The 24,889-nt window shown below is 47.4% G+C and overlaps 1 protein-coding gene and 1 pseudogene across 1 annotated transcript in view; both read right to left on the reverse strand.

Annotated features, from left to right (window-relative positions):
* LOC144113091 (kalirin-like) overlaps nucleotides 1–24,889 on the reverse strand; it is a gene marked incomplete in the record, with an annotated part of 253,434 nt that overhangs the window by 177,002 nt on the left and 51,543 nt on the right. Inside the window, 10 exon segments of the mRNA XM_077646013.1 lie at nucleotides 17,832–17,931; nucleotides 19,813–19,958; nucleotides 21,554–21,667; nucleotides 21,731–21,913; nucleotides 23,418–23,495; nucleotides 23,574–23,623; nucleotides 23,626–23,710; nucleotides 24,158–24,247; nucleotides 24,318–24,387; nucleotides 24,635–24,811. Coding sequence (XP_077502139.1) covers nucleotides 17,832–17,931; nucleotides 19,813–19,958; nucleotides 21,554–21,667; nucleotides 21,731–21,913; nucleotides 23,418–23,495; nucleotides 23,574–23,623; nucleotides 23,626–23,710; nucleotides 24,158–24,247; nucleotides 24,318–24,387; nucleotides 24,635–24,811 — 1,093 coding nt within the window.
* Nucleotides 13,849–15,640, reverse strand: LOC144113092 (uncharacterized; annotated as a pseudogene).

Genomic DNA, 24,889 nt, shown 5'->3' on the forward strand with positions numbered 1-24,889 from the left:
GCGATAAAGATGAAGGCAGTGTGGCGACGCATCCTCAGATGCAGGCGTTATCGGTAGGCGTCGCGCGTGCGGCCAAAAGCTGGTCTTTCAAGCACCCTGGACAGATGTGCTGACGACTGTACAGTGGCATAGTCAGTGAGGCCAAAGGAACCATATGCTGGCCCAACGATGAACTACAGAGGCAGAAAGATTGTCGGGAGCCGCAGTGAATTTCTTCCACGCGTTATGTGCTGTGGGCGATGAACAAGCTAACGTGAAAACACATTTTTTTTAAAATGCAATTAAAGGAAAGGATTAAAGCATGTTTCCGGTACAAACTCGATAAAAAGTGTCACCTTCTGCTTGTCGCATGCGGTATTCCACCAAACCACCGACCATCGCGTCCTCTATACTTCCTTCCATCGCGTCCTCTATACTTCCTTCAAAGGCTATTCGGTTATCTGGGAAAAATCCGCGGTTTCCTTTAAAAATGGAGCGCGGGTAAAGGCGCGTAAGCCCGACCATCCGGCGATATCTCGAAACGCGCTTGCCAAGTAATGGAATGTAACACAGAGCGACGTTTCCCGCCGAGGATACAACAGCGGTGTTCGCGTTTAACGCCCATTTGCAAAAAAAAAAAAAAATCTGGACTTAAGCAAATGAGCGGTGCCCGCACCACCTATTCTTACACCGTGGCCCGCAACCCTTTAAGCTTCCCGCGCTGTCGCCAATGGCGCAGTAACAGCGAGCGAGAAAAACAGCTGCTAACAGAGATTGCAATACAGAACACGCGCTTTTCGGATGAAAGATACGTTAACGACACATTATACAGTGAATATGCACACTTAAATAAGCACCACGACGTAAAGCAGAATGCACAAATTGCTGCCGCAGAAACATACACTGCACTCACTGGACGATACCCCCCCCCTGAACAGCAGCATCATCCGATAAGACCAAGGTCGGCGCGCCGCCTCCGTAACGACGGGAACCAGCTCAAGATGCCTTCCCAGGGAGCCGACCGAAGGGAGCAGCGGGGAAGCAAGCTGGAGCGGAGGACCGGGAAGAGAGGAGAGACGACCAAGAAGGACTGGACAGACGGGTTGTGGATGCCGTGACGAGAGGCCGCATCCCGACGGCAGAGTGGTGTCACCGCAATTGTGAATAGAAGTCAATAAATTCGGCACTTTATAATCTGAAGTATTCCTGTGGTCTGGCTGAATCAGGAGGAGAAGAGAAAGCAGTGAAGGGAGGAGAGGAACCTGCCTGACTAACGTCCTGCAGGCAACGCGAGATACACAACTGATCGCTGTCGCGAACAAGGATGCGCAAGTTTAAACAACGCGAGTGGGGAGCTACGAGTCTCCTTAGGCCTCAGCTATAGCTGGGTGCGAGCATCGCGCAGCCCAAACACGCAGAGAAAACGGCTGCATCGAAGAGTAAAAATAAACAGTGGAACAATTAACACGCGCACGAACCGACCTGCGTTCAACAACTACCGCATGCACAGAACCGCAGCCGAAAGCTGGACCGACACGGTATTCTACTCTGCTTTATTAATGCGTAAGCATTACTTGCTTCATGCGTGGCGTGTACACAAAGTTTCCACACTTCCTGTCCACAAAGTAACTCGAGTAATTTCGGAGGAGCGCCGCGCCAGCTGCGCGAGAAGTTGCTCGGGTAGAGCAACATCTGTGACAGGAACAGCCACCTGCCAGTGCAGCACCGCATCGCTTAACCACTGCGCCCGTAGTGGTATGAGGACTTGCCGCCATTTACGCATGTTAAGTAGAGAACGACCAATTCTGCATATATGGGCCCACGGAGCTCCGAATGGTGTGCGGTTCGGGGGCCAACGCGTACAAGCGCACATAATACAACTGACACAATCAACCACAAACGCACCAACAGAAACAGCAGTAGTGCACAATGCTTTCGCATTCGTAGCACGTAAGGAAACTGAAATGCCCCCGGTAGTTTTTCCTTTTTTTTTTAACCACGGGCTCTGGCACCGCATGCAATGTTCGCTGTAAACGCCATGTTCGTGGGCGGCGACAATGATCTCGGAGCTTGCAACGGAGAGGATGCCGAATTCGAAAGAAGCCCAACTTTCTCGCCAACGTCAGGAAAGGAAATGTTGATCTCTCTCCCACCGACGACAGTGGCACGTAGGCGGTCATAGATAACTGCACATCCGCCCCGCTGATGCCTTCCCTTCCACTCAAGGGCAATGCTCAACGTCACGAACCCAGACGAGCGAACGGGAAACTCTACACCGAAGATGTTCTCAACTCTCAGGGAGAACAGGTCGCGGGAGCTCTTCGTTACGAACTTCCCGAACGCATGTGACACGCGAATTCAGGGCCGGTTCCACCCCGACAGAAGTATACGTCCGTCAGGCGTTTTAGTCCCGAGGAATTCGAATCGGCGTTGATGCCGAGGGAAAACACTCGAGTTTCCAACATGGCGGTACACGAAAACCTGAGGCGGCAAGAGTTATCGCTGAGAGGCAAGGAACGCGGGCGGCACAGCGCTGCTTGCTCCGACCGCCGCTGGCCTTTCTCGCTCAACGGTTTTGGTTCGCGGGGAATCTTGGAGAGCTCCATCTATGTTCCATAAACTCGGGGCTTTAACGGCCTGAAGCAACACATCGGGCGATGAGCGGCGGGCTCTTTCGAACGACCGCAGTGTTTACCTCTCTCCCCCATTCTCGCCTTCCCGCCGCCAGCAGGGAGACCACGTAATCGCGCTCGGCCCGCGAATGTCTCGGCCATACGGCTCTCTTACCGAGGCCCGGTAGTCGAGACCTGACGCCCTCCGCCGCTCGCGAGATGTTATGGACGCCGTTAGTTTCCCGCGATCAAAAATAAGGTCCCGCTATCCGGTGGCTGCATGCAAGCCGATGAATCCGCCCTGCTTTCGCGGGCCTGGCGACAGCAACACGCGCCTTATGTATACTTAGTGCGAATTACAGTGGGCTACGGCAAAACGGTTGCTTTCGAAAGTCGGTGCAAGGCTGCCCGCACCCGAGAACACTGCACACGAGTAACGTGCGAAAGATGAAGCCACCCCCGGAATTCCTCATGACGGACATAGCGAACTGCGTTGCCCAGTTTGCTATGTGGCCGTGCGGCGTATCGCAAGCAACGCGTTTAACAGAATTCACGTAAACGTGCGAAGCGAGCGCCGCTACAAGGTGAAGTCACGAACGCACCGCTGGTGAGTAGTGCGTAGATCGCTCCCGGAGACCCACGCATAATACCACCTAAATTTAACGTAACCGGTCGAATTCGACCATAGCGTGCGTCACGAGGTGCATGGCGAATCGCTCGCAACGCATGCTGGAGCAATTATAAATAAAAAAAATCACAGGACGGTTACGAGTTTGTAGCGCGAATGACCCAAAGTTAGCTCGCCTGTGATCGCAAAGAAATGGATGATATATTAGAGTGCAACATCCGCTTCGTATGCGGGAGGTGTTGCGCTCTTTAACTACAGTGGGTACAAAACTGAGGAAAGAACTAACAACCGCTAACGCTGTAATCAATACGAAAGCCGTCATTATAGCTTTCGCCACATGGCGCGACTCGCAGTGCCAGCTGCGCGCCCGGGCGTCGCACCGCCGCAAATTTCAGCGTCGTTCGCAACGAGCGAAAATCTCGGAGCATAATATCAGCAGGCGGCTTCAACTGTTACGTGCAGCCGATCCATACACGAGAAATTTCCACTCTCGAGCACACGGCAGTCGTTCGTCACGCTAAACAAAGCAATGTCACGCAAGAAATTCTTCAGGCGGTTGCATCCGATGCACGACGACAATAGCCGAACAGCGGCTCGGCTCAACGACACCTCGCGAGCATCGATTCCAGCCGCTCGAAAATATGTCTTCCAGTGCGGAAAGGAGTCGAACGCCTAGAAGCAAAGGACACCACAATGCGCGCGCTCTGGTGTCCTTTCGCGACCACGAAGCCGTCCTGTCCAGCCCCTTACAGACTGGCGTCGCCTACAACAGGCACCGGACAAAGGCCGCGCGGGATCCAAGATGTCCGCAACGTAGAAAGCAAGCGCACTTTAGCACAGTACTTTCTGAACAGGGCAGCCCTCGGACGCTTGCTTAGAGGAGTCCCTCGCTGCGGCGCCGATTTTAAAGAAGCCAGGGCTGCGCTCGCCGAGATGTCCACTACACTCCTGACGTCATTCAACCGGGCGATTATCCTGTCGCTGTGACAGGTTCTCATAGTGCGCAGCCATTAGTCAGACCGTTGCCCCTGCATTACCCAGAGCAGACGGGGGGGGGGGGGGGGGGGATGCGACCGCGCTCGGCCGATGAGGCCCGTGCGTGAGACCGGAAGCTGGAGAACGAACAGGAGAGACGACAGCCGCGCAGATGGCGGACGCTCGCAGCGTATGAGACAGGCTTATCGAAGAGAACGCCTCGCGATAAGGCCAAGAAAACAATAAAGTCAGCAGAAGAAGAGGAAACGCCAGACACACCGGAAACGGAAGTTAATACGGATCCGCCTTGAAGACTGCCTTCACTCAATATATGTGCCTCGCAGCAAAAAAGACTGCCAATGCGTGTCAGCGCTGCTTTCGCACGGCGTTGAGCGGGAAAAGTGCCGATCCAGGAAAGCAGGAACTTCCAAACAAAACGTTGCCCAACAACTGCGCCGGGCACGAATAAATGCCTTCGAAGCCTAAATCGTTTGATGTATAGTGCGTTCTGGCCACCGCCGTACCACCTTCACGCAGAGTACCTCAATCCGACAGGTTAAAAAAAAAAAAAAACTCCTACCATAACCTCCAGCCAGTTTTTGGAGGTCAGCAGATGGTGGCGCCGCCTATGAACTGTTCGACCAGCTGTTGAAGCCGCCCCTGCGGCATTTTTCCATCTTCACCACAACCACGGCCGGTCTCGAGGAAGCGCGCTCTTTCATAGAAGAAAAGCGCGCGCTCCCCTCGAGACCGGCCGTGCCACAACCAGAGAGTTTCTCAAAATTACCCAGAGGGGAAAGAGGCGCTGCGGTGGTTCATCCACTGCGGAGGGGCGTCACGGAATGCCGGGAAGCGGAGGTTTCGTATTTGGTTTGACTGCTCTTGGGCAATGAAACGTAGATTCGATCGTAACAATACGACTCCAAGAAATGCTTTGGTAGTTACCATTCGAGACTAACACCGAGCATTACTTTTCATCACTTTTATTAAAGAAACTAAAATAATTTAAAGCGCGCACAGGGATGGGCATCGCGGTGTGGCTGATGATTGCGCGACAAAACCTGTTTTTGGCTCAACACTAGCCTAGCCAAACACGAAACCCCATTTTCCCGGAATTCCCGAGGTGGATGAAATGCTCTCTGAAGGGGTGCGCCGAGGATAACATGTCCTAGTCACAAAGTGCCTCAAGTGGCGATAACAATCCGCCACCTCCAAATTTTGGCCAGACCAGGCCTGTCAGCTGATGCACGAGTGCGATGAGGGGTCTCGTAACGGGCACAATCAATGAGCTCTGACCGTCACGTACCGAAACAGCCCGTGGATAGCGCAGAGTTCCCGGCAGCGCCTTAACCGCCGCCCCACCGGATCGCATGCAGCCTGGCAAAAGAGCCGCGCCAAAAGCGCTCCGCGGCCTCTTTGTCCCGCTGCGCTGAGGGCTCGTTAGGCAGGGCGCAGACCCCGGAGGGCACGAAACGGGCTCCTTCCTCCCCGATTAAACCCCGGCTCCCTTGCCAGCGCGTCTGTCAGGCGCGTCTCAGCCGGCACTCCCCGCTTGTCACGCCTCTGGCAGCAGCAGCCGCCGCCGCCGAACCGCACGGCACGCCGATGCGATGCCGACGGGAACGAGAAAGCCGTTCGTTTTCTTCTGCCGACGCGTGGCTGTGCCGAGATAAAATGTTAGCAGTAATTGCCGCTTTGTACGAAATCTACCTCACCCTGGGGGGATTTCCCCCAACGGGAAACTGCACACACGTCTCGACATCGGCAGCGGCCCGAACACGCCCGTTCGCTTTGCTGCCGCTCGCGAGCACTAGCGAACGAAGGGAAAAATTAGGAGGGCGTTTAAACTTCGCCTTAAGAATAGACGCGATAGTGCCTTCTCCTCCTGTTCTTTTTTCTCATTTTGTTGACATCGACATTACTGCGATCATCACATACGCTGTTATACATATACACAACATCCACACATAATGCACTACACCATTAACAATCACTATCTCAAACACACGTTATAAAGTCCCAAAAGCGTTCACTGCGTGCCCCTCAAACACGCCTGAACCAACGACCCTTCGTGCGTTGCGTACCCGCCTGGCACGCAGAGAGAGGGCCTGGGTTGAACCCCCAATGCCGGCTAATTTATTTTAACGAATGACTTCTATATTCTATAATACACCACCAGAGGAACCTCCTCGCCAATTTAAGCTTCATTTGGACCCTCCCACAATTCGTTAGCTTCATTTGAAACTTCTAGGATTTTTTCCCGACTGACGAAGGCCGCAGGACGAGACGACGCCGGATTTTTGAGCAGAACGAGCTCCTCACGCTATCGCGTAAAATAAAAGCACGGGGAGAAAAGCTTCTCGACCGTGCGTGTGGTATAAAAACAAGCATAATAACTGAACTTTCTCGCATCATAAGACTCAATGGAGAGCTGCGCTGTTCATATTTACTAGCTTTGGCTGTGTATATACCCGTCGAGTGCTACGAGGTGACGCCACCCCCCCCCCCCCCCCCCTTTTTTTTTTTGCGCCACCCGTGGTTCGCGAACTTATGACCCCGGAATGAACACTGGCAACTAAGCGCACCCACTCGCCCGTTCAGAGACACTGACGACGAAAATCCTGTTTTAATAAATATAATCGCAACCTGTTGTACTCGTGGCAGGCGATGACACTGCAGCCGTGTGCGACGCTCATGACACCTTGGCCACGTCAAACAGATATGTTACACCGAGTGCTTTGGCGACCAAAAATAGACGCTTGACTGACGTCTTCACGGCTCGCAGCATAGCCGCTCTTTTCATTTCCACTAAGAAGTTGCCTTTCAAGTGAGGGCCGTTGGCGATTAAAAGCAGCCAATCGCGATAGACATAGGCACCCGGACTGTTTTAATCACTTCTACCCCCCCCCCCCCCCCCCCCCGAAATCGCGCATGCGTGTGCACACACACACACAAGCAACCTCAAGTAACAACTTTTCGCAACTCAATGTGGCAGCCTTTTTAGTATATATTTTTAGCATAGCGCGTACCGCAACCGCTTACCAAGCCCCACCATTGCGCATGCGCAGATTGCCCTGAGGGCGCCAGATGGCGCCACGTTCTCAATAACAGCGCGCCCTCCTACCGCGTCGGGGACCAATCAGAGCGTGCGCAGTGGCGGGACACGGTACGGGGCAAGCGGCAGCAGTACGCGCTATGCTAAAAAATCCGCCTGGAGCCAATGCGCATGCCCAGATGGCGCCGAATCGCACGGTGCGCCCGCAGCCGGCACTCGCCTAGCCTTTCAGCACAGCATATTTCCTACCAGCGTGCGGCGTACACTATGTGAGATCAGAACTTGCCGTGACTGTCAGCGCAGCAAAACGCCATCTCTGCAACCATTTGGTTTTTTGAAGCCCATGACGGTCCCATCGAAACCGTTACAGCAGATAGGCACGGATATGATGGGGTCATTCCGTTCCCATTATTGTGCCCATTGATTACTACACCTGCTACTCTGAAACAGCCGCTCTCCCAAGAGGCACAGCCGTTGAGGTGGCACAATATCTCAACCAACGAATCGTTCTGCGCCATGGCACCCCTGAAGTGCTTATCACAGATCGAGGAACTGCGTTCATGGCACTTCTAATGCAGCAGATCTTGCATTACAGTGGAACCAATCACCTTCGCACAGAAGCTTATCACCCACAGACTAGTGGGTTAACCGAGCGCTTAAAAGAAACGCTCGCGGACATGCTTTCAATGTACATGGACGTGGAATACAAACTGTGGGGCGAAATGTCGTTCAAGAAACAACCGGCACAACATCCTTCTGTCTTGCTTACGGCCGTGAGGCTACAACAACGCTTGATGTCATGGATGTTCCGTCACATCGACCATGATGTCTCCGACGTCACTCCGTTCCCTGCAACGCGCGGAAGAGGCCCGACCACTTGCTCGCGTACGCATCTCTATTAGGCAGCGTTCCGACACCCGGCGTTACAACATTCGCCGCCGTCCTCCATGGGCTTTCCATCCAAGGCAGCCGCGGAGAGCGGTGATTGCTGGATCGCTTCGCTAGTGTCGTGCAAGGCTGCGTGCGGTAACGGCGCTCAGGAGCACATCGTCGTCTTCCGATTTCGCTCAACGGGGGTTCGACAGGCGCGCGCGACAAGCAGTCGGCGTCCGGGACTTAACGTCACTCTAATATCGAACTCTTGGAAGAATATCGGAGGGCTCCACCGTGCCAGGCGGGTGGACGGGTCCTTAAAGCTGGTTAATACTTCCGGCGCACTGGATCAGAGGCCGGCGTTTTGCTCCCGAGAACATCATCACGGGTTCGATACCCCAGCCTACGCAATTGTATGTCGATGGGGGAGAAGTGCAGGCTGGCGCGATTTGAAAGTTATCACGTTCGTTCCGGATGAAAGGGACCAATCCCGGCGCGACAGTCGATTGGCCTGCAACAAATATGACGGTGCAAGATAGAGGAATCCTTCGGCCATGTAGTCGTTGCCCTGTTAGAGCATATTAATCTAAGTTAAACCTGAAGTGATCACCTTCAAATCGCGTTATACTGTACAAATGATTACGCGCACCAAGATCAGTAGGTCGTGACCAAGATTAATGTTTACGGTTTATGGGGTCTAACGCCCCAAATCGACTCAAGCCGTGAGGAATGCCGTAATGGAGGGCTCCGGATAACTTTGACCACCTGGGGTTCTCTAACGTGCATTGACATGTGCATTGACATCGCACAGTACAAAGGCATCTAGCATTTCGCCGCCATCGAAATGCGACCGCTGCGGCCGGGATCGAACCCACGTCTTTCGGGTCAGCAGGCGAGCACCATAACCACTGAGCCACCGTGGCCAAGATTTATGTGCACGATAGAGAACCCCAAATGGTAAATTCCACCTATGACGCCCCTTTCATACCCCCGCCGGCCTCTCGCACAGCTCCCCACAATGCAGCTTTCGGACCGCAGAGAAAAAAAGGAAGGAGGGGGTTAAGCCAAGCCATCGTAAGCACGGTCGAAGGACGGTGGGTAAGAGTGGGTAAAGTCAAAATGGCGCCATCACTGGCGGGGCGGCCCCGGAGGGTAGGGGTTGTCGGCTGCAGTGGCAGCTGCCTACCCTCTTTCCTCCGCGCAGCCTCCGAAACTCGCAACTAAATACTCGTTAATTCGAGCCCTGTTAATTCGGAAATAGGGATAAGTACCGTCGGCGCGGTCCCCGGCCAACGCCCATGAAAGGCTATGACTTCGGACGGGCGCTGCAAATTACGTGCGAAAAACTTTTTTTTCTTTGCGAGTGTCGTCGATCCTCCCACCCATCAGTCGCCAACGGAGATCATGACACCGGCTTTTAGCATCGTTCGCTGCGAAAGCTAGGCTCTTGCTGCTATCGCGCCTTCCAATGATTCAGTGGCAGCAGCCGGCTTCCGCCCCAATCACCCATTGGCACGATAAGGCGGAGCGGACATAGTGAAAACGAAGCTTGCGCAACCAGAGAAGCGCTGGCTCTCTGCCAAGTTCGCTTGGCAGATAACATCACACCACGATGTTATCGCTGCGCAGGATCTTGGCGCAGTGCCAAGAAATGCATCGTGGGCCCTGACGGTGCGAAACAGAGGGAACCTTTAACGACTGACGCTTTTTTTTTCAAATTCTTAAGCAAAAGTCGAAAACGATGCTTGCACACAACCGGACAAGCGCTAGCACTGCCAAGTTCGCTTCCACCCCCCCCCCCCCCCCCTCCTCCGCCTGCTAGAGCTAAGGTCAAAAGGTAAACACAAGGTGATGTTATCGCTGCGCAGCATCTGGGCACACTGCCAAGAAATGCGTTGTGGACCGTGAGGGTGGAAACGGGGGAAGCGTTTTACTGACCTTTTTTTTTTCAAATTCTTAGGCAAAAATGGGGGGGGGGGGGGGGGGTCCATTATGGGAGTGGGCCTGTTATGCGAGAAGTAGTGTACATATACCGTAATGCAAATGGTTCTTGTCAGTTTTTGAGGCCATTCAATAATTCGAACAACGGATAATTCGAACTTTTTCCCTGGTTCCGTGAATTTCAAAGAGCTTTTACTGTACTCGCATGCAGTCTATTTCAGTAAACAACAGCACCTCCACATTTAAATCTACTTTGGTGTTCCTCAAGGCAGCATTTTGGGACCGTATTTATTTATTTTTTACACAAATGACATTGTTAAAATTGATGATACGAAATTCCTGATCTACGCAGATGACACCAGCCTGTTTTTTGAGGGTGACGATTACGAAAGACTTGTTAATCGCGCAAAACAGCACTTTAAGTAAACTTCATGATTGGTGTTCCTGCAACGGCTTGGTAATTAATACCCAAAAAACTAAAGCAGTCGTTTTTCCGAGCGAAGGGCAGACATTGTTCCAAATAATCTTCTTCAAATACAGTGTCAGCCGATAGAAATTGTGACAGAATTTAAAACTCTAGGCGTAATTTTTTCAGAGCACATGCTGTGGGACTCCGTACACTGATCATGTTGTCATGACCCTAGCTCGAACTATAGGGATTAATCTACAGGCACCGAGACCTATTTCTGTAAGCACAATACTGCTAATTTATCATTCACTGTTTTTACCGCACATAAATTACTGCTTCTTAGTGTGGGGCAAGACAACCTCAACAAACTTCAGGAAACTGACGGTAATGCAAAACAAGGTAATCCGGATTATTGCAAATTCTTCACTAGACCACTCAGCAGACAGCTTGCTTATAAAGTTTAGACTAATTAACATAGAGAACTTATATAACTATCACCTTTGTAAAAAGTTAAGGGATGAAAAGAAACAAGGCATTAATCTCATAACTAATCTGGCAAACTTGCAGACGAATACCCATTATTATACAACTAGACATCCTGAGCACTAGGAAGTCCATCGTAACCACACTAATTACGGGGAACAAATGTTACGATACACAGTACCAAGTGTATTAAATTATTTTTTTCGCAAGAGAAATTGATCTGATGAGCATTTCGAAAACAAAATTCCGAGATTTATTCCTTTAGTTGTTTAGAAATAGCGTTGAGAAAAAAGTAATTTGTTTGTTTTTCTTCTTTTTTTCTCAAATGCTACAAATGTACTACCTCTGCACTACCTTTCATAAAATTTTTTTTCTCGGGTTTGATCTGTATGCTCTGTGTACCTGTTAATTATTCTGTTTGGTTTTATAACTGCTGTTCTTTCAAATCTTTGAAGTATTTTCAATCATGCATACTTACACTGTGTTTCGTACTTGTAAATTTCACCAAAATTGTCTTTCGCTATTTTTTATTGATGTATAAAATAAGCATCAAAACGTTTTTTTTTCGTGTGTGTGTATGCTGATCTGTATATGTATATTGTATGAGCTGCTGTTGCCTATGTAAACAAGGGGGGTGGGAGCTTGTCAAGCTGCTGTTCAGCAGCTTTTTCCTCCATCTCCCATGTTTTGAACAAACATGAAAATAAATTGTATTCGTATTCTTGCAAAGAGGGGAACTACCAACCACCGTCAAGGTGGTGCAGTGTTTCAAAGCGGACACGACACGCTACCAACCGTGTCCACAGCGACGATGCGAACGATGCTGAAGAAGCTTGGCTCCCAGTACAAGGAACGCTCTTGGAATGCACTGCTGATCGAAGCAACGCACATTGCGCAGTGTTGCCATTGGTACCTTCACCAGATAGCAGAGCTGCGACACCAGGGTAGGTCATTTTTTTCACCGATGAAACGTGGCTCAACGCCGCCCACTTGCGCGAAGTAAGATGTAGACTGATGACACCATCCAGTCTCCACACGATGCACGTCGATCTGAACAGTCAACCCGTCTTCAAATTCCAGTGGCAAAGGTGGCAGACTTATTGCGAAGCATTGCGGGAGTTAACATGGTTTCGTCGAAGGCGCAGCGGAAGTCTTCCGAGCTATGAAAAAGCTCGGGCGACTAGCACGAAGAAATGAACAGGGACCACTACGAAAAAGCGGTTCACCCAGAAACCGCGCCCATATCTCCCGGATAACGTGCCATATCACTCTGTGAAGCAGGATAAAGTGCTACGCATGAGTAGTCTCAAAAGGGATATACAGGCTTGGCTGTCCGGAAAAGTGTAGCATGGAGCAGTGACATGGTGAAGGCGGGAGCTCATGAAGCTTGTCGAGAGTGTAAATACAGGCAGGGACCGATACCACGTGGACTGCATCACTGAAGATGCTGGTCACCTCGTTGTGCACCTTCCACCTTACCATTGCCAACTGAGCACTATAGAGCTTGTTTGGAGCGGTGAAAAGGGTTTCCTGGTTTAGTGCATATGCCATATAAACACCTGTACAGGCAGCACCCTGTTTTCCCAAAGGAAATAAAAAAAAGATCCCTGTAAGGGCTGCACCCAAATTTTCCACAGCCCAGGCAGGAATAGCCTTCAAAATGCACGTGCACAAGAGCCTCCAGGTGCCGCCCACGGATGGCACTTGAGGCCGGCAGGTCACCACCTTCATCAACTTTTTCCTCCACTGCGAGCTCCTGCTATCCTCATCGGCATCAGTATCACCCAGCTCAAGCGTTTTGTGCCTGTCAAAGGCATGAGTATAGCACTATAGCACGGGAGTTGTGGCAGCATGGCAGTTCACTGTAGTTGTGCCTTTTGTGTGCTGCCACCGAGCATCCCAATTTTAGCACGATGGGGCAAGCACCTTAATATAGAGTTTGCTCTCGAACACAGCAAGCATGTGGCGGGCAGGAAATTTTACGTGGACGAGAAGTGAGTATGACGATATGCAACCAAAAGGATGCACTGATGAACACAAGCCGCATAAAGCGTGCTTTCCGGGGCAAGCCGTGCAAGTTTCCCAAAGTGGAAGAAGAGTTTCTCTGCTATGTGATGGAAGTGCGGAAAAACGGCCACGCATTGACAACGGACATGCTGCACGACTTCTTATGGGATGAGCATGCACCAGAACACAACACCAGCTCACAGTTGGAAGACTCCACGAGTGATGACTGGAAGTTAGGATAAATGCGGCTAATTTCCTGCTTGGTGTGTATTTACTCAAAAATGTTATTTTTTCGCACATCGCATATATTGTCTGCACCCAGAAAATTGGCCCTAGTATCTGGGAAAAAAAAGTGCGGCCCTTACACATGTTTATATGGTAGCACGTTTAAGCTCCAAAACGTGGAGCCTCTGGTTTGGCACGACATCATGCAAGTGACTGTTGACAAGTGGAACAGCTATAGAGCTATGTGGAGCATGTTCTCAAACAGGAAGATGTAATCAGAAAACTGGACCACATCATCGACGATGTTGTTGGACAAGGCCCTGTTGTTGTAATCAATCAGGAGGGTCACAACAACCAGCAGTGCTAATCTGAACTATGATAAGGGATGATGAGATGTGAACCCCTGTAATGGGCTTACATGATTCATTACTGGTGTGTGTACAAGTCGTGATCATTCATTACTGTCGCAGTGACAGCAGCGAAAATGAGAACGAGAACGTCTACAATAAACAGGGTTCGAACAGGCTTTGAGGGCACAAATTCAAGGGTTTTTAAGGACTTTCAAGGCCCCCAAAAGTTTTTTTCAAGGACTCATTTCGATACTCAATTTAGTACCCTTTATAGTAAAACAACTTTTTTAAAACACGCTGTAACAAATTTATTGAACACTAAAAAAAGACGCACTTACAGACTAGACTAGTTTAATACTAAACTAAGACAGGTCGCAACAAGTATTCATGAAAGCTCCTGAAGCCTTGTGATTATTTCTTGCTTGATGTTCAGAAGTTCTTCAGTCTTGCTTTTTGCCGTTTTCCTAAGGCAATTTGACTTCACAATGTGCACGACGTCGCCCGTCTCTTCTGCTTTCTCAGTCAAGTTGTCTGCTGAAGCTGTCAGATCAGCAACGGTTGCTTCAAGTCTTACTTTCTTTCGCTTTAAGGTATCAATTTCTTCCTCAACAAGACGCCTCTTTGACTCCTTTGCTTCTTCAAGTTGCTCCTTCTTCTGCGCCTCCAGATATGCCTGATAACGATGCCTTGCAGCTGAAACAGAGGTCCTCAACTCCTTTGTTACAGGAATGTTAAGGATGCCACCTGCCTTGTCAACGGCGTCACATATAACGCGTTGTGAGATATACGACAGACTTTTCAGGTTTTCCACACAGACCTGCCGGTTGACACTAAACCCTCTTTCCACAGTTGCCTGGCCGTGGCTGAGCACAAGCAAAAGTTGGACTACTGTCCAGAGCTCAGCGTAGGATGAATTGAACTTTAGGAGTTCTAAGAAAAAAATTTTCTAGCCTGTCAGAGCTCTTTTCAAACAATTGCAGCTTATGCTTCTCCATCTGCAGCATTTCGGCGTACTCAGAGAGAACAGAGTCCCGTTGGTGATTGCTCAACCTTTTTGCAGCGATGAGGGCATTCAAAACATTCTTGAGTCCTGCTAGGCACTGGTCTGGCTTGGTGCACATTTGACGGAGATCCAGTGAGGAAAGGCCTCTGACCAAAGGGAATCTTAAAGGACTCTTCTCAAGAACCTTTTTACGCACACTAACAAGGAACTGCTTGCATTCCATTTTAAAAGCAAACGCATCTTTTGCACTGACCTTGTAATTCTTCAAAATTTGTTCAGCTGCATAACCAATGTCCACTTTCTCAAGTGCTGTGTGATTGTTCACGTCTTCAATGTTGATTTTCAACAGGCCTGTAGTCCCAACTGACGCAGAGAGAACTGAACACTTCACAAACTTTGTGAGAAGCTTCCTGACAATTGTTTCGAGGTCCCTTGCCAGAAAAAACACAAGTGGTTGGTGCAATCCGTGCAATCCGTGCAATCCCAAGGGCAAAGTTAAGTTTTGCGGGGACTAGTGGGTCACTGGAGAAACTGAGCAAGTTTTGAAAGGAGGCACATTTCGGCTGGTTCACTTCTTTCTTTCTTGCAGACTCAATGTAAATTCTCACACCAGGCCACAGCGAAAGGGCTCGTTCAATTACCGGAACGTTTTCAACCCAGCGATGGGCGACGTACTTAAGAGGAAATGTAGCCTGACAAGTCACAGCTACGAAGTCTTCTCGCCTCGCCGGGGAATCTTCAAACAATGCACTTAGACTAGACAACAGAATGCCCGCTCCCCACTTGCTGGCAGTTACACCCGCCCTGTAGGCGTTGTGCACACCGTGCAGACCGCAAGTGCCTAAATCTAGGCATTGTACTTGATAGTTTTTTTGCAGGTGCTCCTGAAAGCTTCTGAAAAATTTCAAGTTGACATTCGGTCCGTCCATGGACACTTGTAGGATCTTAACAAGCGGTAATGGCTCCAGTGCCTTCAACAATTTATCCTCGATGTCATCTGCAGTCGCGTGGCCCATAAAAACGGATGTGAAGTACCTTGTTGTTATTTTCTGAGATGCATCCCAGTACCTGACGTGTATATCCATCTGCTTCTGATGGAGGTAATCATTTGCGGATTCATCAAACAGAACGACGTAACAGTCGCACTTATCTATTGCCCGATGAATGGATGATAGAAAGAATGGTCCAAGACCATGACACGCCAGGTACGCGCACTTTTTCTCTCCACATGTGAAGACCTTCGCCACTTCGCTATCGGGAAACATTCTCTTGAACAGATCGCTTGTGTGGGCGGATGAGCTGTACGAGTAATGACACGTGACAACTTTCAAAACCCACAATATTTCTGCTTCTGTCACTAAATCGTGAGCCTTGCTTGCGGCATTCAAATTCGAGGACTGCGTTTCGACCACACGAACGGATTCGCCACACTCGCGCGATGTCACGTAGTTCAACATGGAGCTACCTGCTGCGTTCTTCATGCTCGCGCTGTGTTTCGAACTCCTCTTGTGGCTCTTCAGCGCAGACTCTCCCATCGATGAGATGTCAAACACTTTTCCGCACGGTCTGCATCTAGCACGATGCGAACTCGTGGTGTCCGGCGCAATCCAGTCTTTGTACTCGTCATGGCTAAGCCACGATCGCTGGAAATTGCATTTCCCGGGCATTGTGCGCACACACAATTACGCCCACGTCCAGCGCGTGCCGCAATACAAGTGCTCTGAATAAGCCAACGGGAGGTGATTAACAAGCAGTATGAGGACGGCAACTATAAAAAGTGCGCAACCGCAGCGAACAAAAAAATACAACCCGACAACATGGAAGACGAACGCCCGAACCGGACTGAATTTTCTTGGCTTGGATCAGGAGGCTACCTTCGCTTTCAAGGTAGCCAGCTGATCAACGGGCAATCGCTGAACGGCGCCAATGAATATCATCACGGAATTCAAGGGTTTTTCAGGAACCACTAAATATTTAAAGGTTTTCAAGGCCTTGAAAATCACATTTTCAAATACAAGGGTTTTCAAGGTTTTCAAGGACCCGTGCGAACCCCGAATAAACTATGGCAGACGCCGCAAGGAAGGGCTTCAGATTAATTTGACTGCTTCTGCATTGACAGTCACAAAGCGCACGGGCTTGTTTTGCATTTCGTGGCCATCGACACCCAGCTGCCCAGGCCTGTATTCACCCCAGCTTCCTTGGGCAGTGGCCACACTGAAGTAAATATCTATATACATGTGGCAGAAATATTGAAAATAACTCTGAGGTGACAACAAAAGAACTGATATGAACTGGTGGTGACAAAAAGGAAAAAAAAAAGTTGGGTCAGTCCCTTGGAATGGGCTTTCACCCATCCAAAAAAAAACTAAAGAAGACACAAAGTGCCACTTGCTAAAGAAATAAAAAAAGCTAAATATCAGTACACCTTTATTTTACAGAGATGAAGCTACCTGTCAAATTCACGGGGTCAACAGACGCATAGGAACACAGTTATGTACGAAATGCACTTCATTCTGACTGGCTCAGGGCGCCCCTGCATTCCACAGTGCTGCAAACAGCCTGTGAGACAGAGTATAGAAGGGCTGTTAGGGTCACCAGCTTTATATGCGGGGACTTTTGTAACCTTTAGAAGATCAGTGTATATGCCAGAGGATAACGCGTGACTGAATAATCTACATAAAACAACACTCACACTTATGAAAATTTGAAGCTGGCACGTTGCACGGCTTTCCCACATTGCACAACTTATACCCGCCACATGGGCAAGTTAAAGTCCTTAAGACAATGTTTCTTAATATAAAGAGAGTTGTGCGAGGTGTCACATGGGAAAGTTAAAGGACGCTTCGCTAAAGGGACCTTTTCACTAAGAGAGCATGGCGATCTCCCTCAGCGAGATAAAGGAGCACCTCTGTTCCTAGTGAGCAATACAATATTCCTAACGGTGAACGTCAACAAACGTCCGGCATATTTAAATATATGTTCCGTCACAATAAATGGTAATTTAGACCGCAGTGGCTCATTGGTTATGGTGCTTGGCTGCTGGCCCAAAAGACGCAGGTTTGATCCCGGCCACAGTGGTCGCATTTCGAAGGAGGCAAAATGCTAGAGGCCCGTGTACTCTGCGATGTCAGTGCACATTAAGCAATGAGCCAAGATCTGACAGATTGAGGAAACTACACTTGCTGGGCAGAAGTTTTCAATCAAACTTAGGCTTTTCCTTTAGCCACAAAAAGAGCTCGGATATAAACGAGAAAGTTTTAACCATACAACCTGAAGTCATGCGGCACTGACCTTTTCGCTGTCAGTAGTGTTACTGGACCCAAAAGATGCCACTGACACACGCTCTTGCAAATCAGTCAGGCCTTCGTCCTGGGAGGAGTCTTCGAAGTCCCTGCAAGTACAAGAGTGCAACTTCAGCCAAGCATATGCACACCGTATGGCTGCAACTTCCCAAAATTGCAGCCACGAGAAGCAAAAATTTAACTACTTTTGTGTTATCTCAATATCAGTAGATGGCAGTGGTATGTGGGGTTTATCTTCTGAAACAACATGTAGGCTATAAAGATGCCGTAATGGAGGACACCAGATTAATTTAGACCACCGGGGGTTTGTTATGGTGCGCCGACAATGCACAGCATATGAGCATTTTAGCATTTCAACTCCATTGAAATGTGGCTGCCGTGGCTGTGCTTGATCATGCGACCTTAGCACCAGCAGCTAGACGCCGGAGCCACTGAGCCATTGTGGTGGGGTGTCAATACGCACGAAAAGGAAGTAAATAAGCTATCAAACATCGCCTTTCATCAGGATGGCAAAGAGACAGTAACAGCTGTACCAAGGCCAGATTTCGGCTATAACATACTACACCACTTGTCTATGCCAACAACAGACAACATTGTAAACTTCCCTCTGTAAAACTACTGCAGTAAAACAACCGAGCTACAGTATCACTGCATACATGACTGATAATACTGCTTGTGGTAGCAGCTGGTGCTTTCCAAGGAAGCTTCTGAACTTGACTTCTTGCTGAAAACCAAGCAGCATTCACTATTACATTGTTTAACAACTATCACTTTTCACACCATCAGTGCTATCATTTTGCATAATTGGAAAGGAAATCATGATAGTGTTCCTAGGCTGCAAACAGCACCTTCCTTGCGAAACACCTGCTATACTACCAATGCACTGAACTAATCGTGAAAATGCATGCTAAGCTTTATTCCGTACCTTCAATGCTATTCTCGTCCAAATAGTCTAGGAAACATTCTTTACAACAGAAATGCACCATTATGTTCGATACACAAAAAAACAGCCTACTTTATAATATGGTATACTCTGCATGAAACCAATAAGAAACAGACTGGTGATAAAGCTCATTCTTATTATGAGGAGCATTGAAGCCAGACTGAGTTGCTCTGGCAGTACTCAACAGGCAAAGGACTCCAGGAAGACAACTTCTTTTCCCTGAATATTTTTTATTTTGTTGCTCATAACAAGACAACACATGCAAGGCATGCATATTAAACACGCCACGACAATAGTGGCCTGAAATACCTTTAGTGAATACTGACATTTCTTGCTGTGGACACTCCTTTCCAGCTTGTTCCATTCCAAAACACGATTTTGGAATGGAACAAGCTGCCCGAGGACGCAGTGCCCATATTATCAAACGATTCATTGTTTTCCTTGCTTTGACATTTTTTGCGTATAATCATCCCGTGTTGTTTCTATCACAATGTCTTTTTTTCTCACCACCTGCACATGGTGGTATTTGTATAACTTTTCTTTCTCACCCCCCCCCCCCCTCACTGTAATGCCAAGCAATGGCACTGTGGGTATTATGACAAATAAATAAATAAATGAATTTACATTCTCCTCGTCATCACAATTGAGGCGAACGGTTCAGGGATGCATGAATATAACCTGTGCAATGCTCAAAATGCTTAGCTTTTCAGATTATCATGGTGCACCAATTTATCTTCTTTTCTCAAGCACATCAATGAAAATCTTGTCCCTTAAAGCACAATGAAACTGGCCAAGGCCGCTACTAGATCATCAGTGGCGCTCCAAAAGCACTCCACATGAAACAGAAGCCATAAGCAATGCTAAGGAAATGAAAGATACAGAAAAAAAAGTGTCTTTCAGTCGCTTTGAAAAATTAGGAAGTGACAACATCGAGAAAATTCTGAGTTGCTTAGGTCATATTGTGTTCAAAAATTTTGAACCGAAACCAGCAAAAAGTAAGCATTCCATGTTACCAGCACCACATTACCTGCTTGATCGGTTACTGAAGAGCTTGGAAGTCAACTTGGTGCTCTTGTTCAGGTTCAGCGTGGACAACGTTGAGTTGAAGCATGTCTCCTGAATCACCTGCCGCAACTTCTTCACCCAGGTCTGCTTTGTCTCAAGCGAAGATGCCTGGGGAGATGAAATATAGACACTGGGAGATCATGTAGCACACTAATTTAAAAAAAAAAGGGGGGACATCATGAGTACACACTGAATTGAAACAAACACAATTAGCCAGTGACTGCCACATGACACACAACAACAGGCATGGGGAAGCAAATTTAATGCATGAACATTAAAAGATATGGCATACTATGGTAAGATAACGAGCACAATTATGCCAATAAGTTGCGCGCAAAAATGAATTTGTTGCTGAACTAAATGTTTTGATGACTACTTTTTTTTTTCAGGAAACACACAGTTAAGTGTTTTATTTATTCTCCTTTGTTTCTTTTCTTCCAAATCAAACTGTCAGATACCCTTGCAATGAGAGAGCCCTACAATGGCAGGTAGAGGCAAAACTGTACAATATCGCTAACAAAAAGAACACTGGTGCCTTTAATGCTGATGTGATTTGAAGCCAAGAAAAACACAAGTCGCAAGTACAGTAAAACCTCAATGATATGTTACCAGTTCACACGCTCAAAATCATGGCCATTAAATATGTCCCGTAGAGCTGCACTATTTACCTCCCAGTTAATATGTTCCCAGAAAACACGATTTCCTGGCTACTACCTGGCCAGACAGCCAGGTCTGGGGAATGCAGCATGAAAAGAAAATATGCCGCGATAGTCAGCCACTGCGACGGCTTCCCCGCAGTGCACTGATGCAAGAGGGCACAGCATCCGAAAATCACCAAAAAGATTGGTTGCTTTCGCCATTGCCATCTGAATGTGTTGCGAAGTTCCTTCCACGCTTAAAGGGACACTGAGGAGAAATTGAGGTTGGCTTGTATCGATAGAATAGCAGCTCCTGATCACAAAAACGCCACTCTTACTTAAAACAAAGCTCTTGTAATATAGAAAATAGCAAGAACCAAAATACAGGTATCGCCGCCACAGGCCAATCTCGCAAGTACAAGCGTGATGACTTCCTAGGACAAGAGGCACCACCTTGGAGGAATTTTCCTTACTTCATGTAGCCACAAATCTCTGAGGCTAGCAAAAAAAAGGTTGCGCACCGCACCGCTGGCCGTCAAAAATCACGGAGTCTGCGTTTACGTCACGTTTCACGTCACACCGTTCTGTGACATCCTAAGAGTTGCGTGACGTCATAAGAGTTCCCCAAGTTTGAATCAGAGTGGCGGGAAAAACGTTCTCAACTTCGAATCCAAATTTCTTTGAAATAAATGCATCTTTCACTCCCGGATAAGCGGCGACAAAGCCATGAAATGCCGAACTATCAGATTTTGCTAACAAAAAAAATTTATAGAGTTCTCCTCAGTGTCCCTTTAAGACAATGCATTTGTGCACTGGTTTCTGTGGGCACTAGAAAAGGAGCTGTTCAGACGTGCCAAGGAATATGCTAATTGGCATTTCAATGAAATGAAATTGCCAATAAATGTCTTCGTACGTCATTCGACAGTCACATTTTTCAAAATTACGTGGTTTGGATCTTATGTTTTTTCGGATAATGTGTTTTCTCACACTAAAAAAAAAAAAAAATTATCAGCAAGGTTTTACTGCATAGCATTCTAACACACACACCAAAGAAATCTTGCCTACCTTCAATATTATCTTGTTCTCAGACGTGGGTCCATGCTCTGTCCAAACGGCTGTCCACACGGCAAACTTGCATTCATCCCCCTCGATATGCTCAGTTATGCCAACTTCAGACGTCTGAAAATTGAGCAAGCATGTGCAACACTGAAGTGCTGAGAAACAAGGACTTATTACACTCACCATGAGCTTCTGTTTGTAGACATATTTTACTTTGCCATTAGAATCTTTCATCTCCTTGCTGAAGAGCAAATACAATTCAAAGAGGAAGATGTGGCGCTCCCGACCTTTACGAATGAGCGCTCTGGAGTCAAAAACTTGGAAGGAATCTTGCAACACAACTTCACCCAACTGGTCAAGAGAAACCTGTGCCAGAAAAAAATGAAACCACACAGCGCCAACTGACTTTAGTCAAATAAGCACTTGTAGAACGCGCTCAACAACAGATGAACTTCACACTTGTAAGCAAAGGCAGTGCTGAGGGATGCTGTCAAGAAAAGTGATACAGAACTATAGGCAGAAAGAGCTAACACCTACAAAAAACAAATTACTTATTGGTCAGTAAACTGCTAAAATGCATTTTTCATCAAATGTGTGGCCTTGTGTCTCATGCTAATACTCCCACATATAGAAACAACCTGTTTTATAACTTGCATTACAATCTTAGCATTGTAGCCAAGTAAACATGCTCTAAAGTGAAGCAAGACATTCTCTCAAAATTTTTTGCTTTACTGCTTTTGCATACAAGGCACCTTACAAACCTACCACACCAAGCAGTATTACATTTGGGCAAAATTATGCAGCTATGATTAATAATGAAACAATCAACATATAATGCAGGTATCCGTTGCGGTGCAGTGGGCAAAAGCAGAAACCTGGATGAAACACTTTTGTGGATAAATCTAGCATTAGCAACCCAGAGTGACAAAAATCACCAAACTAGGACAAGGTAAAAAGAGCCAATAGAAAACCAGCTGGCAGACTTTGCAGCCTTAAAATATTTTAGAAAAATGACAAAACCACTTTTTTTGCACCACTGCTTTTACATAAAGAGAGGATGATTGACAGTATATTTCAACCATGGAGACAACCATGGAGCAACTGATGTTTAGCAATTAAGCTAACCTAACTAGTAATCTACGGTATTACCAGTAACCTTCGGTATTCTTTACCATCGAGGATAGAAGTACGATTGACATCAAAGTTTTGTCTAGATTTTCTCCTGCCAAGTACTTTGTTTCCATCAATTTAATAGAATCGAGAAAATGCTAAAGTATACCAGGCAGTTTCATCAGGCATGTTTTACCTTCCTACTTTGGACTAAAGTCTTGTCGCACTCAGCACAAATTAAAATGGAGACCGAGAACGGTCATTAAAGACTACACTAAATTGCAATCCACGAGAAGGAATAAGGCAGTATATCGTATTAAAACAAAGAAGTCTACACATAATGGTGTACTGCAAAGACAGTTTATCACAAAAGCTCTAGTGTTGCACCTGTGCGAAAATGGCACCTCACAGATGTGACTGAGGTAGCTCTGTAGAGAGTATATGGCTATCATAAAAAGCAGGACTCAATGACTTTTAACCACCACTAAATTACCAGTATTTGGTTTTATGGGATCCAATGTCCCAAAGCGACTCAGGGCATGAGGGATGCCGTAATAGAGGGCCCCGGATAATTTACACTACCTGGGGTTCTTAAATGTGCACTGACATCACACAGTACACGGGCCTCCGGAATTTCGCCTCCATCAAAATTCAACCACCACGGCCAGGATCAAACCCGCGTCTTTCACGCAGCAGCCAAGCGCCGCAACTACTGAGCCACCGCGGCAGCGCATAACATATGAAAATAAATGTAACTTACATCACAACCATCCAAAAGGCTCAAATGCATAGCATCATTTGCCTTCTTTGGTACATTAAGCATGACCTCGAGCCCATCCTGAAATGGCAACAAGAGGCACCAGATAAGACCTTAGGCTGCACAGACACAAAGCACAGCTGACCTACAACCACTAACCCGAATTTCACCCTGTACACCATCTTCACAACATGCTAGCAGATCCTTAGAAGCAGCTGATACTTCGTTATCCGTTGCACTGGTTTAATCAAATACGCCGGGATAGGGTGAGGAACACCATGCTTGTGTTGCACTTCCTGAAATCAGTATAGAACTCGCATTGAATGTATGAATTAAAAAGTTTGCTATGAATGACATTTATTACCAACAAAGCGCTAACCAACATGTCACCCTCAACCCAACACAATACTGTCAAGTTGCTTGCTGTCGTCACACAATAAGCAAAGAACTAAACGTTCTTCCATACCTGTTGCAATTAAAGCAACACTTTTTGGCTATTCATCATTTTGTATTTTGTTGTTATACTGTGTTTGTGTGCCATGTCAACTCATTTACACCAAAAGGTTATTTCCTTTTAGTGTAAAACATTAAAAAGAAACACTATTCACACCCATGTTCCATGTTGCTACTACTAACATGTTTTTCCAGCAGTCTCAGAATGCCAGTGTTAGTTAACCAATATTTAATTATACACTGTCATTTATTTTCTGAAGTCACATTAGTGAAAACGCCAGGGATCTTACCTCAAAAAATGTTCCAGCATGCTGAATAAGCAAGGCATTCGACTCCGGTTTATTTTTACAATACTTCACATATATTTCAAACTTTTGTGCCTGTGAAAGAAGAAGTAAGGTAAACTCAAACAGTATGTGATACAGTAAAGCATTCAGCAGTTAAGCTTACCCATGTGACAAAGCAGTGACCAACATCTTCAGGCATTGTTTCATATTTTTCAAGTTCTTTCAAGAATATGCTGCAAAAGTCAGAAAAAAAAAAGACAGCTGTCAGTGGCGAGGCACACTGGCATCTACTTGGCTTACTATCAGCCCTGAAAACAAGCCAACGAACAGGACTGATATCAATTCAAAGAAATCTGTGACAAAAGACAGCTTCGTCCTCGACGGCAGGCATTTGTGAAATGGATGATTTAAAATGCAGCTATGGGTTACTTGTAAACAGATTGAGAACAGGGCATCAAAACTGAAGGACTTGACATTTACCTATTATGAAATTCGTAGATTTCCTCCATGTTGCCAAACAAAACATGCTCTTTGCCAACGATACCAGGAGGCCTGTTGACCTCTGCATTCCGCAACTCCGCCATATAGGTATGAATGCAAGTCTCCAGGTCCTTCACATACGTCCGTTCTGTTTGCAGAAGCTCAGCCATAATAAACCTGGGCAGATAAAATAAGCTAAATCAACCCCGAGCAAAACAGAAATAGAAACAACAGAGCAACTTACTCTTTTCTTCG

Source organism: Amblyomma americanum, chromosome 1, assembly GCF_052857255.1.
Source record: "Amblyomma americanum isolate KBUSLIRL-KWMA chromosome 1, ASM5285725v1, whole genome shotgun sequence".
Taxonomy (NCBI): domain Eukaryota; kingdom Metazoa; phylum Arthropoda; class Arachnida; order Ixodida; family Ixodidae; genus Amblyomma; species Amblyomma americanum.